Genomic DNA, 20,095 nt, shown 5'->3' on the forward strand with positions numbered 1-20,095 from the left:
TATAACGGATGAGAACAAGAGGTGATCCTTGACCTGTTTAGGTCACAGGGTATACAGTGGCAGTGTTCAATGAATAATGTGTAGCATTCTTCTGTCTAGTGTGCAGGAAAGACGTGCCCTGCGACAGCGTCTCAAGTGTCAGACATTCCGATGGTACCTAGAAAACGTGTATCCGGAACTAAAGTGAGTGAAGTTATTTTCAAGTCTTTCAGGAATTAAATACATTTTTATTCTTCTGTAGCCATAATCTTTTCTGTGGTACACTTGTGGTCATACTTGAATGTGCAGAGTTGTGCCCCTTAGTTGTGTCTGGAACTGTTGGTCATGGGTTCAAATCTCAGATTTGCCCAGATTATGATCTGTTGTCTATTGGGCCCATATCCATGTTTCCTTCCACAATAAGATGATACTCACTCACTCACTCACTCACTCACTCACTCACTCACTCACTCACTCACTCACTCACTCACTCACTCACCAACCCACCCACTCACTCACTCACTCACTCACCAACCCACCCACCCACCCACTCACTCACTCACTCACTCACTCACTCACTCACTCACTCACTCACTCACTCACTCACCAACCCACCCACCCACCAACACACCCACCCACCCACCCACCCACTCACTCACTCACCCACCCACCCACGCACTCACTCACTCACTCACTCACTCACTCACTCACTCACTCACCAACCCACCCACTCACTCACTCACTCAGTCACCAACCCACTCACTCACTCACTCACTCACTCACTCACTGCTGTGTTAACTGAGTTATGTCACCTGCAGGTTGCCAGTGAACGATGAGTTTGCCTATGGCCAGATTTACCAGGACAACCAGTGTCTGGACATCGTCCCTGGCCAGCTCCCAGTCCTAATCAAGCTCCGTCCATGTGTAGAATCAAAAGACTCACAGGCAAGTAAAGCTCACTGTCAGCCAAGTCACCCTTCCGGTGCTTCCCTTCTCACAGATGCAAAACTCTTTAAAAAACCAAATGTAGTATGTTGTAGGCATTAAAATTGACTGAGAGAGGATTTTTACATTTTGGACCCCTCCCAATTAAAAATGCTGGATCTGCCCTTAGGCAGAATAGGTTCTTAGTACTTTTGCTTGTCTGGGGATTCCTGGGCAGAATTGATCCTCAGTTCCAGTGCTTGTCTCTACATGAGCAGACCAGAATATCAGCATCTAGGCTTGTTTCCACACTGCCATTCCACAAGTGGGAATTCCCTTGCAGATTGGGGTATTGGTAACTATGTGTGGGAATTCCCTTGCAGATTGGGGTATTGGTAACTATGTGTGGGAATTCCCTTGCAGATTGGGGTATTGGTAACTATGTGTGGGAATTCCCTTGCAGATTGGGGTATTGGTAACTATGTGTGGGAACTCCCTGGCAGATTGGGGTATTGGTAACTATGTGTGGGAACTCCCTTGCAGATCAGGGTATTGGTAACTATGTGTGGGAACTCCCTTGCAGATCAGGGTATTGGTAACTATGTGTGGGAATTCCCTCGCAGATCAGGGTATTGGTAACTATGTGTGGGAATTCCCTTGCAGATTGGGGTATTGGTACCTTTGTGTGGGAATTCTCTGGCAGATTAGGTTATAGGTACCCATGTGTGGCAATAAGGTCAGATAAGCCCAGCCCAGAATCCATCATCTACAGGTAGACACGACATAGGAGGATCATCGCTGAATGCAGCATAAACAACATTTACTCACTCATTCCAACACGTGTTATCTAACATTCCCATATTGTTGCATCAGGAGTGGTCATGGCGTAGGAAGGGGGTCATCGTCAGTAACGGCATGTGTTTGACAGCAGACATCCAGCAGACACACTCCTACCTTGTCGTCCAGTTCTGTAACTATGGCGATAATCAGGTGAGTCCAATAAAAAATAATTCAGTAGCAACTGATGACGCCATAGTTCTTTCTGTCCCTGTCTCTATGAATTAGTGAGATCTCAATTGGCATCACCCCGTGAAGATCCTGGTTAGATTTTGTCTTCAGTAGTCTGTGCTTGTGGTAAGAGGCGACTAAGTGGATCAGGTGGTCAGGCTGACTAACTTGGTTGACGCATGTCATCGTACCCCAAGTGCGTAGATCGATGCCATCACGGGATTGTCTGATCCAGACTCATGTATTTACAGACCACCATTATGTAGCTGAAGTACTGCCAAGTGTGGCGTTTAACAACAAACCATAGGCATCTGTGACCATTTTTATCAATTTGGGGCCCTTTTTTGCAAATTAGAGAGAAATTATGACTACCACATGATTATAGTTCTTTTCATAGTTATTCCAAGATAACGATGTCTTGATCATGTGTGTATTGTTATCTGTGCAGCGCTGGTACCGACAGAAGAACCATATCATCCACCAAGCCTCCAGCTTGTGTGTCGACAGTCACAAGTCGGAAACAGGACTGGTTCTGGCTGAGTGTGAGGATTACCTCTCATCACAGGAGTGGAAGATCACGGTGGAAAACCCAGCCAGTCAGGAAAAGGAATACTTGGATGACTTATAACATAGACAGGATGCTATAGGATGTATGACCACTGTGTTGGTGTATGTGGGACATGTTGTATGTGGATTGTGTGGCAACAGCCAGCCTTGGAGCAGAGTAGACACAACTGATGATGTGTGTGGGTGCAAGTGAACGGTTTTCTGGAGAGGAGTCCGGGTTAGAGTTTATCCCCAGGAACCTGTGCTGGTAACTTATGGATAGGGTGGTCAATGACTTGATTGATAGTGTGTCAATGTGCCTTGACAACGTAGATCATTGTTTATAATATCAGTCACTGGATTGTGTTTGTCCATACTTGAATATTAACATACGGCTGTTACATAGCTCACACACACACCACACCACACCACACCACACCACACCACACCACACCACACCACACCACACCACACCACACCACACCACACACCACACCACACCACACACCACACCACACCACACCACACCACACCACACCACACCACACCACACCACACCACACCACACCACACAGAGGCAGCAAGGATCGTGGGGAGATTTTCAAAATTGATGTTTGTATTTTTTCTCTAATTTGGGATAAAACTGCCGACTATAAAACTGCATACTATTAATAAGGCTGTTGTTCAGACAGCCACTCAAGGGCGGATCCAGCACTTTTAAAAGGGAGGGGGCCAAAATATCAAAATCCTGCCTACAACATACTGCATTTGGTTTTCAAAAGAGGGGAGTCTGGCCCCACTCTTGATCTGCCTTTGTCCACTAGTCCGTGATTAGGAGAGACATCTCGTTTTCTCAGTGTTCAGACTGTATTCAGCTGTGACCCCAGCTTGATTTAACTCCTGGTGTCTCCCCTTGGTCTGAACTGCCCCTATCTATAGTACCAGAGTGTATGTGACAGCTTGTAGCTGAGGATTAAGGAACAAGTCTGTAGCATTCCCTCGACACAATGCCCTGTCACTGTGTATGCAGCATACAAATGGGAGACGTAATAACAACATTGTTGACAGGTTGGTGTGTGATAAAACTGTTTTATCACCTACTTGCGGGCAGATGTTGTCCCAGACGTGTCATGGAGTGTAGGTGACCGTGATCCTCAAGCAGACATAAAATGTACTGTTATGTCGACATATTATTGCGAAATTATTGTCAGTGTTCTCTTTATAAAACAAATGTGAAGAAATTTCAAATAATATTTTTTTTCTTTTTAAGACTCATTTTATAAATAATTTTAAGCAACACTTAATTGCCTTTTTTTACCTAATATTATGTATTTTATACATTGCCAAAAATAGTTTTCTGTTAACATTGTTCAGCATTGGATACATTTTATTCAAGTTTTGTGAAATGTTTACATGGTGTATATGTTGCCTTATATCCCCGAGAACAAAGACACACTGTTAGTGTAGTGAAGTGCCAAAACTATCATGTAGAATTCAAGTGTATAGCAGGGTCTGACTTTGCTTGGTCAGTGTCGCACTTGTCTTGGCGATGTTATGTATGAAAAGGGCATGGTCTTAAAATCAAATTATTTTTTAGATTTTACCATGCATGACTAAATACATACATGTTTGTTTGTTCTGTGTCACAGTGTGGACATTAAGCTATTTGTTATTGTTGTTTAATGGTCAGAGTATGAGCGGAAGAAATCAAGTTTTTGTGACTTTTCAGCGCTGCTTTTGAAGAAACACGGAGATGTTGAAGACTCTGTGTATTGTCTCTAAACGAATTGTTCTTTGAATGTGACTTTTTATTGTGATATTGTTCAGTTCTTCCTATGTTCAGTGTAATTACCATGAATTGTTTGATAGGCATTACTTAGAATTTGACGGATGACAAAGTAGACAATTTATGGAAAACAATAAAGGCGACATTTCAGTATAGATGCTTATACTGATGTCAAGCAAGACTGTCTTGCTTGACAACAGTGTCAGGATCTATACCGAAACGTCGCCTTGACAGTAATAAGTTGTGACTACTTTGTAATTACCTACGTTTGGTGTAATTACCTATGTTCAATGTAATTGCCTGTTTGGTGTAATTACCTATGTTTCGTCTCATTACCTTTGTTTGGTGTATTAACCTAGGTTTGGTGTAATTACCTAAGTTTGGTGTAATTACCTACGTTTGGTGTAATTACCTATGTTTGGTTTAATTACCTATGTTTGGTGTAATTACCTACGTTTGGTGTAATTACCTACATTTGGTGTAATTACCTATGTTTGGTTTAATTACCTACGTTTGGTGTAATTACCTGTTTGGTGTAATTACCTACGTTTGGTGTAATTACCTACGTTTGGTTTAATTACCTATGTTTGGTGTAATTACCTACGTTTGGTTTAATTTCCTATGTTTGGTGTAATTACCTACGTTTGTTTCATTACCTATGTTTGGTGTAATTACCTACGTTAGGTGTAATTACCTACGTTTGTCTCATTACCTACGTTTGGGGTAATTACCTACGTTTTGTCTCATTAAGTATGTTCGGTGATTATCGGAAGACGTATGTGCATGTTGGATGTACTGTACTCCCTGTATTAGCCCCCAACCAACTTCTAAACGAATCTGACAGCAATCTGTGTGCTGCACACCTCACTACGACTGAACATTTACACAAAAATCTGTATTTTCTTGCGAATATTACCGACTTTTTACAGAAAGCAATACCACAGAAGGACTTTGCAGTTGCCTGGCAACTATATCCACTTTTTATTAGTTTTAGTTTCACTGATGTTTGAAGAAAGTTTGTTCACTACCACTCGATCTCTGAAAAGAAATTGATATTGTGTGTGGTTTTAACAATAATGTTCCAAACTTTTTACTCTGAATAAGGTCAGATTAATGGAAATGACATCTACAGTTCACAGCGAAAGTGGAAACAAATACAAAAACTTGGTCGAACGTAATGTTCTATTTTCATGGGCCTGACACACGAGATGATTGGAAGAACAGAAGAATTGCAAGACCCACAAGAACTTAAAATTTAAGAAAACATTTTACATAAAGTTGAAAACATTAATCTGAATGTTTTGTATGTACTTATTTAATTTAATTGAAGATGTTTTTGAAATTATATGTTTGTATTTCATATGGCTTTACCTTTTGTAAATGTAACTGATAAAACAAACATGCAAGTCTTGTGCACAGATTGTCTCCCTTTGACCATGAGTAGTACAATGGCAGTTGCCCCAGTACCACATGTGTAGGAGTTCCATGTGTAATTTCAGCTTGTAATATAACAATGCATGTGCTGTCTCCCTTTGTTTATCTAGTCAAACTGTGCCAAGTAGGTTGGGTTTTAGAAATGTCATGTAAAAAATAGCTGTTATACACATTTTTGTCACAAATGTTCAGTAATATAGTTATCGTTATTTTATCTTTTCGAGGCCATATTCAAGTGCTTCTACCTTTCTTACACAATGGCCGCCATGGGGACTCTGGTTTTGAATTTGTCCCCTGCAACCTATGCTTGCCATACGAGGCATCTTGACATGACTGATATCATGTCATCTTACAATCATTGCTCATAATATCAATCACTGGTTTTGTCTGGTCCAGACTCAATTATTTACCGTCTGCTGCCATAAAGCTGGAACATTGCTGACTGGCACATTAAGCAAACGAATCTGACACTGATCATTTCCATACTACACTGTGCCGCCACAACAGAAATTGGCCATTCAGAGTTGTGTCCCTTTGTTTCGCCAGGATCTGGTTGTCGCCTGATATTACAATCACGACATACTTGGAGTAAGGTTGCGAACATTTTTTTTTTTTTCTGTTATGGCCTAATCAATACATACCAATTCTGATAGTGGCTTATTCTATAGATTGACAAGATGTCCAAATTTGATGTTTTTCCATATTAACCTAGAAAATGATACAAGCAAGAAATAAAGCATGGTCTGCACTTCTTTCCAACCTGTGTTTCACAATCTGTAATGTATCCATCTGTTCACAACCTTGTCAAAACAAACAAACATGGGAAGCAGTTTCATTAATTTTAATTTTACAGTCATTGTTACTGATAAAGATGAAATAAACTTGTACAACATGTTCGTAAAGGATTTAGTTTGATTTCAAGACATGTTTAAGAGCAAAAAAGACATTGATAGATCTGCCAATAAGACGTTCAGTCAGACCATTAGTTGATGCTGGCAGTCACTATAAGATGTCAAGTCAGACCATGATTTGGCGCCGGCAGCCACTGTAAGATGTCAAATTAGACCATTAGTTGGTGCCGATGGCCACTATAAGACATTCAGTCAGACCATAATTTGGCGCCGGCAGCCACTAGAAGATGTCAAGTTAGACCATTAGTTGGTGCCAATGGTCACTGTACGATGTTCATTCAGAGCATTAGTTGGTGTCGGTGGCCACAATGAGATGTTCAGCCAGATCATTAGTTGTTGCCAGTGGCTACTATATGATGTCCAGTCAGACCATAAGCTGGCGCCGATGGCCACTATAAGATATTCAGTCAGACCATTAGTTGGCGCCAACCGTAAGATGTCAATCCTGAACACTGATTGGCACCTGTGCCCACTCCAGACATCCAGTCTGACCATCAGTCAATGCCAGCGGCCACTATAAGAAAACAGAGAAATTGATAGCTCTGCCTGCAAGATCTGACAGTAAGTTGTCACCTGCGTCCACTGTCTGTTTCCAGTCTGACTGTTAGTTGGTTCCAGCAGCTAAGATAATTTGTCCTGCCTGACTGTTAGTTGGCGCCGGCGGGAACTATAAATAGTCCAAACTGACCATTAATTGGCAAAAGCGGCTACTTTAAGATGTCCAGTCAGACCGTTAGTTGGTACCGGCAGCCACAATAAGATGTTTAGTCAGAGCATTATTTGGCGCCAGCAGCTACTAAAAGATGTCCAGTCAGACAGTTAGTTGGCACAAAGGGCTACTATAAGATGTCTAGTCTGACCATTAGTTGGCGCCGGTGGCTACTATAAGTCCAGTCTGGTCAACAGCAAGGAATGTAGCTGTTGCTGAGAAATACGATACCACACAATGAGCTACACCACAATAAGAGCAGCCCTAGGATGGGGGTAAGGGGCTGCCCTGACATGGGGGTAGGGAGCTGCCTGACCCCCAAACTGGTTGGTGGTGGGGGCAGTGTGCGGCAGTCTTGTAGTCATGGCAACCTGTGCAGGCAGAGGAAGCATGCTTCACATGCAGGAAACTAGTACTTCAAATGGCATGTAGAGTATAACTGCTGGCAGAGGAGATTCTGGTTATATTCATAAAGATTTCAAGAGACTATTTCCTATACATATGATTCAATAGGGCTTCTCTCCAATGTATTCTACACAAGCTTGAGGACATCAAATCTTAATTCATATCTGTTAAGATGATAAAAACAACCTGTTATTATAACATAGTGCCAAAAGTACAAGACAATATGTTTCATAACAGTTAAGAAATGCCATGTTAAAAGAGAACTGGAATTATGCTGGAGACAGATGTTGATGAAACTGCTAGCTGGTGATCTGTGTCATCTTTTGTTTGCTCCTAAACCAAAACCCTGAACTTAGGAGCTTGCTAGTTCTCCTACCAGGCATACAAGCATGCTTTGAGCATTCTCTTTGTCAACATAAACCTACATCCATGTAATATCACAATTTCAATTTATAATTACTGAAATCAGAGACTTATTGTCACCTAAGATGACTGACTTGCATCACAAAATTATCTCATAGGTTTTAACCATAATCGTCCTGCATCCATTACATTACAAAACACTTTCAGTTTCAAGTGGATAAACAAATCGTTATACTTATAAAGACATAAATGTAATAAGATTTGATAGGGTTAATGTAAGTATTCATAATGGTGAACTCTCAACCACGAAAACACCCTCATGGCATGTTTCACTGCCAGCACTTGCTGCCATGGTTACCAGACTGAAGACTATGGTGCCAGACGACAAAGCTAAGCTCTGTACATGGGTATGTTAAAAAACCAGGGTACAACGTTTCAACTGTGACAGATAGGTAAGTTGCATTGTCTAAGCAGTAAAATACATTTATTGTTCTTCTGCCCTAGATCATATCTTTGGCAACTGGAACAAGAAGTCCTTCAAATGCCATCACACTGTGTATGTATGTACAGAACATGGTGAAACCACACGCAGAGACGTTATGAAGAAAAGTACTGCTCGACAGACATGTTGCACATTGTTGAAATGTAGTCTTTCTTGGTGATGTTTGGAAAATAATTTACGAAAATAAAGGTTAAGGAATATCTAGACGGGTCACACTTGGACTGAGTAAAAAAGTCAGTATTTGTCACGCAAGATATCACCTAGGTTTTTCAAAATGTATATAAATAACTGTAAATGTATAAAATCAATCTGATCAGATATTTTATTTATCAGGTAAATTAAAAAAACCATGACCCATGATGAAAAGATTTAAAAGAGTTTTTCGACTCTTTGAAACCCTGCTTTGCCACAAAATGAAACTGATGACAAAACCTAGCAAAAAATGAGGCCAAACAGCACAAATGAATAACTGTTTGATATGACCGGTCGATACACCGTTATCTCCTCACGGCAACCTAGGACAAGAAGCGTGGCTTGGTGATAAATAACACAAGACGTGGGGCCATGTTAGAAACTTGGTGATGACGTGACTAATCTTCCACAAAGCAATATTAGCAGTGAGACCATCTCAGTGCCGAGACTGAAATCCTAGCATGGAGGAGCTGTGTGGAAGGTAGCCATGTCATGCTAAAAACCAAGAAACAGAATTTAAAAAATCTCACAGAAACCATTGTAAAAAGCTAATAAAGCTGTTCAAAAAGCCCGATATTATTCTGAAATGTTGACACATTCCATTGACAGTCAGCCCCTGTTAAACAGGACAAAAGTTTAAAACTCTATGCCATGGCTGCACACTTAGTTGTCATTTAAAAATTGTCCAATATTGTAATAATACCCCTTCAGCTTAACAAAAATATATATTGTTGCTAGGCAACTGATGAGTTGATGATGCAGGTATTGCTGGATAAAAGATGTATTCTTGGGTAGCCTCATCTGCCATGTTTCAACACATATTATTTTACTATTCTCCAAACAGTTGTCAAAGTTACTTTCCCGACACGTCCAGTGTTCATCACATAGCTTCAGATACAACTCACTGAATCTTTCTCATGTCATTTCTCGTGTCACCTCTGTAAAAACATTTATATTTATGTTTCTTTGTTAAAATTTCAATCCAAATACCTATTACCATGGAAGTGTTTACTGAAAGAAAACACAATTCTTTTCTACAAACTTAACATTCTCTAAATGCATAACAATAACAATTCTTGCAATATTAAATAAAGAATTAATTTTAAAAAAACACCAATGCACATTCTGTTCAATAACAGGAAGTATAATACTCTCTAAATGCACAACTGTCAAAATTACAAAAGATAGAATATAAATTCCTTTAAAAAATCATGAAAAAGGGTGATGTAAATAAATGGCCACATCCCGAGGATAAAACATCCACATCCTTGCCTATATGCTATATCTGGGATGATACTAACACGCTCCATGACGAGGTACTTTACTAAGGTTACCACAAATTAAAGACAGAATACGCCAAACAAGTTAGCAGCAATTATAATAAATATGGCAGCATGTTGTAATAAGTTGAACTAGACTTAATTCATTCTAAGGTTAGTGATATCAATACAGAGTTGTCTCCCCTACTTCACAGCCTTATAGTCTACTAGTGTCGACTGCTAGTGTGAATGAAATCAGATTGTAACAAAATCTAGTGGGCTCCAATCAATTCTAGATTCGCCATCATTATAAATAGTTCATTAAAGATTTTTAAAGAAGTAAATTGGTTATTGGTAGTTCACAGAGCGTCCATGTTACAAACGACTCGCCGTCTATGATGATACTCGGGGCAGACTATTCCCTGCAGAACAAGCTACACTTCAAACTGGAACATTTTCCATCCCAATACATCATCCATTTACTTCAGTTATACGGATAACCATGATCAAGAATAATTTCCAATCACAAAAATTGTCGGCTAAATGTTCCAAATATGAAGTGACTTGTACAGATCAAACCAAACACACACTATAAATGACTGAAAAATGGCAGCACTCTGTTATCAAACTTACTGCTTGGTACTGATGTATATGTGAGACAGAAGCATTTATCTTATTCCAAACATAAAATGCAAGTCCGGAACTTTAACAAGGTATTATCATTTCAAAAATTCAAAATTCAATAAATGTTAACAAATTTACCTTGAAAAAACAACACTTAAATTGCTCAAATAAATTGAGAAGGGTCATCATATGCTTTAACTATCTAATAAACCTACAGTTATAGATATAAGCATACTGTCTAGGTTTTTGATACATTTTGGACTAGGCATACCATGATGAAGAAGATCCCCTTGGTATTCATCTCTACCATGTGTCAACGTTTGGAACACTACAATGTGGGCAAATGAACCCCAAAACAGCAGAGGGGGAATGTGGGATTTCTAAAATTGTATTATCTATAGAAAAAATATGTATTATAACATTTTGGATTACATGGTTACATTTAACGCAGCTGGTGCGTAAACAACTCAGTGTCGAGAGCAGGACAACACTTCTCTCAGTAGCACTATATGAACAAGCATCTGGAAAAGCACTTTTGTCTTCAAAGGATTACTTGATTTCTTGCAGGTATCACCCGTGTCCATGTGCCATTTCATTTTCAGTAACAATAAATGTGGACATTCTACTCAAGGACTTAATACTGCCCAAGTTTTTGTAAAACTCTACAGGCCATAAATACTAAATAGATCACTCATAAAAACTTCCATATTTTCTTTCGAAAGACAACAAAAATTTTGATTTGTATCTCCATTGTGTTTCTTTTCTACAGACAACCGCAAATAGTTTTGTCAAAACGGAGAGAAGTAGCCTTCACAAAACAAATAAGCAATATATCTCCCTAACAACTCATTGTTACTTTCGATACATGTTGGTGCAAGGGGCTACACACCACCAGCAAACTTAGCACTAAGACCGTGTCACTCCAGTTACTCCGCTTGCATTAGGGCACAAACTCCCAGTGTCACATGGGGCATTCCTATTTTCTGCTTACAAGGGACCCTTTGTCATGTTGGGAACATTCCAGTAAAGCATTAGGCCAACCTTTTTTTCATAACTTGGATTATGCTGACTTCATAAAAAAAATTGTAACCTCAAGATGAGGTATGGCTGTGAGATTCATTTGAAAAACTTTGGACAAAAAGAAAATGATCATTCTGCATCGAAATGCATCTAAAACATATACATAACAACTTTGTCAACAGCTATTTTGGTCCCTATCATATTTAATTATTTGTCACCCCAACAACAAAATCCAGGGGTCTGTAATCCGTGTATTAATAAAAGATTGGCCTGATGATGTTTGCTACATGGAGAGATGCTTCCTGTTCCACTCCTCAACCCAACATAGTCCCACCTCCCACTGTAGCTGGACAAATACTACTTTCCTGAAACCATATCTTATATCATCGGAACAGCTTGTGTGATCCCCAAAGCTTTAGTTTAAATGGAAACATCCAGTGACGCAGGTATTATTTCAACTGGTATTCTGAAAGTCACACATTCAACAATTGCATGGCGCATCTGCTCTTATTGTTAGAAGCAGTCATCACTAGAGTAATACCACCAAATGATACACAGTGAGCGAGAAGCATTAGCACCTCAAAATCAGCACCCTCGTCAGCATGAGTGTACAGACACAGAGACAGGTTAAAGGTCATTAAATATAGATATATATATATCATACACTACTGCACTGAGAAAGGTGAAAACACCCTGACTACGTTATACATACTACTCAAAAGAAGTTAAAGAACACTTGTTTCCTTCAAATCACTACAGTTAATCTGCTATCAGAGTGAGTGAGTGAGTGAGTGAGTGAGTGAGTGAGTCATTCAATCATTTAATTCCAATACATATAGGCCACAGGCTTTTGTGTACAAAAGTTGAGTTAAAGTTGAACATTCAGTTTCACATTTCTTACTTCATTTGCATAATATAGTAAGAAATGCAAAACTGAGTGAGTGAGTATGGTTTTATGACATTGTACCCATGTCTGGAATTGAACCAGGGTTTTTGGCGTGACGAGCGAACGCTCTAACCACAAGGCTACCCGACCGCCCCCTCAATGCCATCACAGACTAAATGAAGTAATATGAAAGAATGTGGTGTTCTTTAACTTCTTTTGAGTAGTATATAAAAGTCATTAAATATATGTCTAAATGTAGCTACCTTAACATCAATATTTTGAAATACTTTCTCTTCACTTATTCATACAAAAATAGTTACTTAGTTTCAGGACAGTCCTCCATCCTCTGGTGACCTAGACTATTGGCGACCTTGCAGGTCATCGCTGTATGTATTAGATACACACTGGTGACCTTCAACCTGTCTGTGTGTCCACACACACAAAGGGCAGCATGGTCCGTCCGTCGGCTGCTACACCATGTAATTATTCTAATAATACAAACACATTTAATTCTGGGCAATTGGTAGCTTCTCTCAATCTGCAGATAAAACCATTTAACAATATTCATACAGGATGAAACCGATTTCATGTTACCATAATTATTCAAACCGAAAAACCATGAAATATTTCATCAAGGTTTACTTAAAATTTTGCATCCTTGACAAAAGGCAATTCTTCATGTCAATCTTGACATTAAATCTGTTTTCCAAGTAATAATTTCCACATTTATTATGCGCATACATGAAATATAATTTATTTTCTGTCTGAATTACTAGAATAATTATGGTACTTAAAATGGTGGGATTGCGACACAAAGGTGATCGGCCATGACAGGGAACGTTGAGGAGGGTGAAACAATTCATGTGCTTACATCACGTCAAGATGTTGATTCTTATCATACAAACAGCTTTATACATATATTATATTGTCACTTGGTGACGGGTCTAGAACAAGACAGCACAATACAAGAAATATTAAATGCATGATGGCAGATGGTTGATGAAGCGGCTGTGGCCATGAAGTTACGTGACGATGACATGATGGTGATGAGCATGGATGCATAGGAGATGCAAGAGGGACACTTAGAGGCCCTCGGAACACGGAACTAACAAGCACATTGATGACATGACGCAGTAGTGAAGCTTACAGCCAGATTATACACAACAAGTTCAATAAGACGGAAGGCAGGCAGGGACGAGCGCCACCTACAATTCCCGCACAACACAGCGTAGTATTAACAGTGCACTTGGTGCCATATGCAAAACAATATCATTACCTCAAAAAAAAAAAAAAAATCACATTATTACTTAAAAATAGAAGTCGTCCACAATCTCTCCAACGAACTGTAGCACAGTCACTATCATACAAAACTTTATCACTGAAATTAGCTTGCTCTTTGGATCAAGATGCACGTTATCACACACTCCCAGGATGCATTTCAGCTACATTCCCATAATGCATCACTAGTGTGGCTGGGAGGAAGTGACTGCATCACATTCTACATGCATCAGTCAAGTTGTTCCAGTTCTTGCTTTCTCTCCGCTGTGGAATTGTGGGCCTCGAGCATCTCGGTGAGCAGATCACAGAATGTAACGCAGCCCTCTCGCTTCAGCTGCTGGAAGCACGCGATGCCGCGCTCACCCGCCTGTCGGATGTGGGTTAGGAGCAGCAGCATGGAGGCGAAGTGCTGGACATCGTCCGCGTGGTATTTCTGCACAACCTCCATCAACGCCCCCACAATTAGCTGACGCATTTCTTGGATCTTGCTAAAACTTGCCAGCCGTCGCACTTCTGAATACACAAAATACATCAGATATTGATACATTGATTAAATTAGAAAGAATACACAAACTAAATTTTAAAAATTGTTTTGAATGAGAAACCTTGATCAAATGATATTTGATACTGTTTGTGTTCAAATTAGGAATTTCTTTTCACTCATTTCCTTGTTTGAACAGGATAGGACTAGATTTCCTGTTTTGATAATGACAAAATAATCATTGAGAGGAGCTGATCCATTCATGAATTGTCGTGAGTGTCGTTAAGAGATATTATTCAGTGTCAGTGTGGCTAGGTGGCAATGTATCGTGCAGGACTTGGGGGCTAGAGATGTGTTGGGTGAGAATAATGACTCCTCTATTTGATATCAATGTGAATGACTCCTCTATTTGATATCAATGTGAATGACTCCTCTATTTGATATCAATGTGAATGACTCCTCTATTTGATATTAATGTGTGTTCATGTAGTGCTACAAACTATACAAGGTTTTTTTTTAAATTAAGTTGAAAATTGTACAGATGGTAATTGACTTTAAGTACCATGGTATTAATACTGCAAGGTGGCTGTGTATCAGTGTACTGACCTGCATTGACTAATACTGTAGCTAAACTGTGCAACAATGTACTGACCTGCATTGACTAATACTGTAGCTAAACTGTGCAACAATGTACTGACCTGCATTGACTAATACTGTAGCTAAACTGTGCAACAATGTACTGACCTGCATTGACTAATACTGTAGCTAAACTGTAGCTAGGCTGTGCAACAATGTACTGACCTGCAATGACTAATACTGTAGCTAAACTGTAGCTAGGCTGTGCAACAATGTACTGACCTGCATTGACTAATACTGATAGTGTAGCTAAACTGTAGCTAGGCTGTGCAACAATGTACTGACCTGCATTGACTAATACTGATAGTGTAGCTAAACTGTAGCTAGGCTGTGCAACAATGTACTGACCTGCACTGACTAATACTGATAGTGTAGCTAAACTGTAGCTAGGCTGTGCAACAATGTACTGACCTGCATTGACTAATACTGTCGCTATACTGTAGCTATGCTGTGCAACAATGTACTGACCTGCATTGACTAATACTGATAGTGTAGCTAAACTGTAGCTAGGCTGTGCAACAATGTACTGACCTGCATTGACTAATACTAATACTGTCGCTATACTGTAGCTAGGCTGTGCAACAATGTACTGACCTGCATTGACTAATACTGTAACTATACTGTAGCTAGGCTGTGCAACAATGTACTGACCTGCATTGACTAATACTGTAGCTTGGAGTAGCAGCAGCTCCTCTTTGCCTACACTATATTGCACCATCTGCTCAGACACCGCGGCCACCTGCTCCAGGATCTCCGTCATCCCCGTGATGTTCCAGTGGTGGCTGCAACACAAAGATCACGTCAGTCCTCCACCTCTCAACCATGGGAGACAGATAACACTCATCTACCATGTGAGACAGGAAATAATCAACTATTGATTCCTGTAACACTCAACTATGTGATTTACGTAATACTCATTAACTATGTGATTCAGGTAATACTCAACTATTGATTCAGGTAATACTCAACTATTGATTCAGATAATACTCAACTATTGATTCCTGTAACACTCAACTATGTGATTTACGTAATACTCATTAACTATGTGATTCAGGTAATACTCAACTATTGATTCAGGTAATACTCAACTATTGATTCAGGTAATACTCAACTATTGATTCAGGTAATACTCAACTATTGATCAAGGTAATACTCAACTATTGATCCAGGTAATACTCAACTATTGATTCAGGTAATACTCAACTATTGATTCAGGTAATACTCAACCATTGATTGAGGTAACACTCCTTAACTTTGTGATTCAGGTAATACTCAACTATTGATCCAGGTAAAACTCAGCTATGTGATTCAGATGGCACTTATCAACAATGTGATTCTGGCTGATAGAAATCTACAAAACTACACAGGTGAAAACACTGACCGATCTAAATGGAAGTCCGGGGCAAACACTAGCCTCTTGCCCTCGTGGTCCATTGATCGAAATGCACAGTTAAGGAGAAGTAGCTCCATCCAGCAGCACTCTATCAGGTGCACTTGGTCACTCAGCGACAGATCTGTGTAGCCTGAAGTCACACAACACACACATAGTAACACAGGGTCCTCAAGTCACACAACACACACATAGTAACACAGGGTCCTCAAGTCACACAACACACACATAGTAACACAGGGTCCTCAAGTCACACAACACAAACCTGGCAACACAGGGTCCTCAAGTCACCCAAAACACATGTAGCAACACATGGTCCTCAAGTCACACAACACACATGTAGCAACACAGGGTCGTCAAGTCACACAACACACATAGCAACACAGGGTCCTCAAGTCACACAACACACATAGCAACACAGGGTCCTCAAGTCACACAACACACATAGTAACACAGGGTCCTCAAGTCACACAACACACATGTAGCAACACATGGTCCTCAAGTCACACAACACACATGTGGCAACACATGGTCCTCAAGTCACACAACAAATTGTGTCGACATTATTCTGCCCAGAATAAAAAACATCCGGGGTCCATTCCACAAAGCTATTGGAGTGCTAAGGTTATTGTAACTTCTGTGCTTTTTCAAATAGACTACAACTGTTGTTGCTACGATGGCTTTGTGGAACAGGGCCAAGGTCCTTTATTTCAGAAACATCTTACTGTTGACACAATGACAGCAGAAAACATGACGCTTCACTATTTCAGTGTTCCTTTATCAGGAAACAGGTCACACATAATACAGAACATCAGCCTCACAACTCATACAAGTTGATCATCTAGAAAGAACAAACAGATGCGACTGCTATATCCCCAATATGTGTCGTACCTGGGACGTGCTTGGCCCAGTTTATCAAGTAGACTAGTTCTCTGTCCGCCAGCTTGACGAGTGTGTTCAGTAGATGGATGCGAGTGGGTGGCAAGTTGTGGTTGTGGTAACTCTCCAGCACAGGGAGGTCAGCTTTCTGCAGCGCCTCTAGAATCATGTGACACCGAGACCGCTTGGCGCACTGACACCAAAAACAGTTACACCAATTAGTTGTTTGGCAAGCAATCCCATATTGATCATTTTAACAAACAACTCCCCATAATCATAATGCATACCATCAACTACAGAGAATTTCAAAACCAATCATAAAAAATGTAAACAGCATGATTAAATTTTCAGTATTATCCTCAAGTGAAGTGCAAACTATGAAAACTAAAATTACAAAACCTAACACTAACTAGTTTTGTGGCAAACAGTGCCATATGAATTATTGTTCCTACCATATTTGTTTAACAATGAAAAACAGCCAAACAATAGTCCTGTAGTCTTCTAGCTTTCCTGACTTCATGTAATCTCACCTTGGCCGATCCTCCGCTTGTGGAATTGATAGCGGCGTCGGTGGAGTCAGCACGACAACGTTTCCCCTTCCCTGCGCTGCCTCCACTGCTCTTCCTTTCTTTGCGCTGACTCCCTGTGTGTCAAAGACAATATTCAGTTTCAGGTACACACACAACTATCATCAGACATTACCAGACAAAGCGATCTTAGTGCTAAAAAAAACGAAACTCCCATCCTCTATCATAGACATACGACAGTCAAAGCCATATGATCTATTCGTGAAACCTCGCCCTAGTCTCAAGTCCACAAAACAATCTTAGTGCATCCTTTCTCATAGACGTACGACAGTCAAAGCCATACGATCGTTTCGCAAAACTTGGCCCTGGTCTCAATCCTACAAAGTGATTTTATTGTTAAGACGTTTGTAAATCACATGCTTAAACTTGAATCTGTGACAGTCGTAGTGCAGATCGCCTTGTGAAATAACTGCCCCTGCTCACCATAGACAAGGTTTCAATTCACTCCAGGTACTGAATCGCAATGGGTATTTAATATTAAAAGTGTGGGTCCCCGTGACATTAAAGTACTGCATAGCTGCTGAAAGCACAGAAAAGCCCACTGACTCATAGCGCTCACTTATATGAAACCAACAAGTAAGAAAAATACTGAAATGTGGAAATATTTTCAAAAGGAAACACAACTGATACATCTCAAAGGTTTCAACTCATAAAATGTCATAATAGCAGTTGTAGACTTAGGTGAACCACAAACACTCTCGTCGGAGATGAACAGATGAACGCCACACCTAAATATGATCTGAAGCAAGGCTTCTCCGTTAAACACTAAAACTCATAGAGATTATTAAGTGAAGCAAGACTTGTCTGTTAAACACTAAAACTCATAGAGATTATTAAGTGAGGGGAGACTTGTCGGTTACACACTAAAACTCATAGAGATTATTAAGTGAGGGGAGACTTGTCTGTTAAAAACTAAAACTCATAGAGATTATTAAGTGAGGGGAGACTTGTCTGTTAAAAACTAAAACTCATAGAGATTATTAAGTGAAGGGAGACTTGTCGGTTAAACACTAAAACTCATAGAGATTATTAAGTGAAGGGAGACTTGTCTGTTAAACACTAAAACTCATAGAGATTATTAAGTGAAGGGAGACTTGTCGGTTAAACACTAAAACTCATAGAGATTATTAAGTGAAGGGAGACTTGTCTGTTAAACACTAAAACTCATAGAGATTATTAAGTGAAGCAAGACTTGTCGGTTAAACACTAAAACTCATAGAGATTATTAAGTGAAGGGAGACTTGTCTGTTAAACACTAAAACTCATAGAGATTATTAAGTGAAGCAAGACTTGTCGGTTACACACTAAAACTCAGAGATTATTAAGTGAAGCAAGACTTGTCCATTAAACACTAAAACTCAGAGATTATTAAGTGAGGGGAGACTTGTCTGTTAAACACTAAAACTCATAGAGATTATCACGTGAAGTAAGACTTGTCGGTTACACACTAAAACTCATAGACATTATCATATAAAGCAAGACTTGTCTGCGAAACATGAAATGCCAAGATTTGGGCATGTCCTTCCACCAGTAAACACAGGCATACTGACGACTAATCCATCAACATTATCATCTAAAGATCAGTAACTCTACCCCAGGAACTTGTAACCAGTAACTCCTTCGACACCAAGAGCACCCAGTTACATTGAAACACAAAACTCCAATCTGAAATCATACTTAACAAAGACTGCACCGAAATTAGGTAAACATATATGTTAAACCCTTCTAATTCATCCTCAGGACTCGCTGTATAATGAAGTCCCTCCACATCAAGGTTGGCAACCACACTAAGTACCGCGGACTGGGAACACTATAACATAATACTGACAAATTGGTACGGCTGTGACCTGTGACCCCACTCTTTGTTGGTGCCACTTATTTACCATATTGCCCTGACTTACATCCAGGTAATAACGTCCCACAGCCTTTGTGCCCTAAACCCGACCCACCCCCACGATATCGGGTGTCACCCACATCACACCTTCCCTAGTCCACGCAGCCAACATAAATCCATGACAACAATAAGCCGCCATCCCCTGTAGACAGCATAATAAATACCCTTTTAGGGCCCTTCGGGTGCTTAAGGGACCGGTCATTTATTATAGGGGCAGATGCATCAGAGGGAGTTAGGGGAGAGTCACCCCAAAATTTGACTGTCTCTAGGGGAGGGTCATTATTGCCACCCCCACAACCACCCCACCCAACCCCACCTCAAAGACATGGTAACCATGTGTGACAAGGATGTTGCTGCACAACCATTGCAACAAACATTAGTTAATCAATTGTCATAAATAAA

General features: G+C 40.0%; 2 protein-coding genes across 9 annotated transcripts in view; one reads left to right on the top strand and one right to left on the bottom strand.

Moving 5' to 3' along the window:
- Positions 1-6,573, top strand: part of LOC139442041 (polypeptide N-acetylgalactosaminyltransferase 14-like) — a 36,085-nt gene extending 29,512 nt beyond the window's left edge. Inside the window, exons 12-15 of the mRNA XM_071222819.1 lie at positions 100-183; positions 798-924; positions 1,777-1,893; positions 2,360-6,573. Coding sequence (XP_071078920.1) covers positions 100-183; positions 798-924; positions 1,777-1,893; positions 2,360-2,539 — 508 coding nt within the window. The 3' untranslated portion in view covers positions 2,540-6,573. The remainder of the gene's footprint in view (positions 1-99; positions 184-797; positions 925-1,776; positions 1,894-2,359) is intronic.
- Positions 6,504-20,095, bottom strand: part of LOC139442039 (estrogen receptor-like) — a 143,924-nt gene continuing 130,332 nt past the window's right edge. For all 8 annotated transcript variants that reach the window (XM_071222816.1, XM_071222817.1, XM_071222818.1 and 5 more), the window contains 5 exons: positions 17,743-17,855; positions 17,225-17,405; positions 16,325-16,466; positions 15,595-15,725; positions 6,504-14,339 (listed from right to left, as the gene is read on the bottom strand). In XM_071222816.1, the coding sequence (XP_071078917.1) occupies positions 14,056-14,339; positions 15,595-15,725; positions 16,325-16,466; positions 17,225-17,405; positions 17,743-17,855 (851 nt within the window). In that variant the 3' untranslated portion in view covers positions 6,504-14,055. The remainder of the gene's footprint in view (positions 14,340-15,594; positions 15,726-16,324; positions 16,467-17,224; positions 17,406-17,742; positions 17,856-20,095) is intronic.

Source organism: Haliotis cracherodii, unplaced genomic scaffold (genome assembly GCF_022045235.1).
Source record: "Haliotis cracherodii isolate W230 unplaced genomic scaffold, xgHalCrac1.p SCAF_5, whole genome shotgun sequence".
NCBI classification, from domain to species: domain Eukaryota; kingdom Metazoa; phylum Mollusca; class Gastropoda; order Lepetellida; family Haliotidae; genus Haliotis; species Haliotis cracherodii.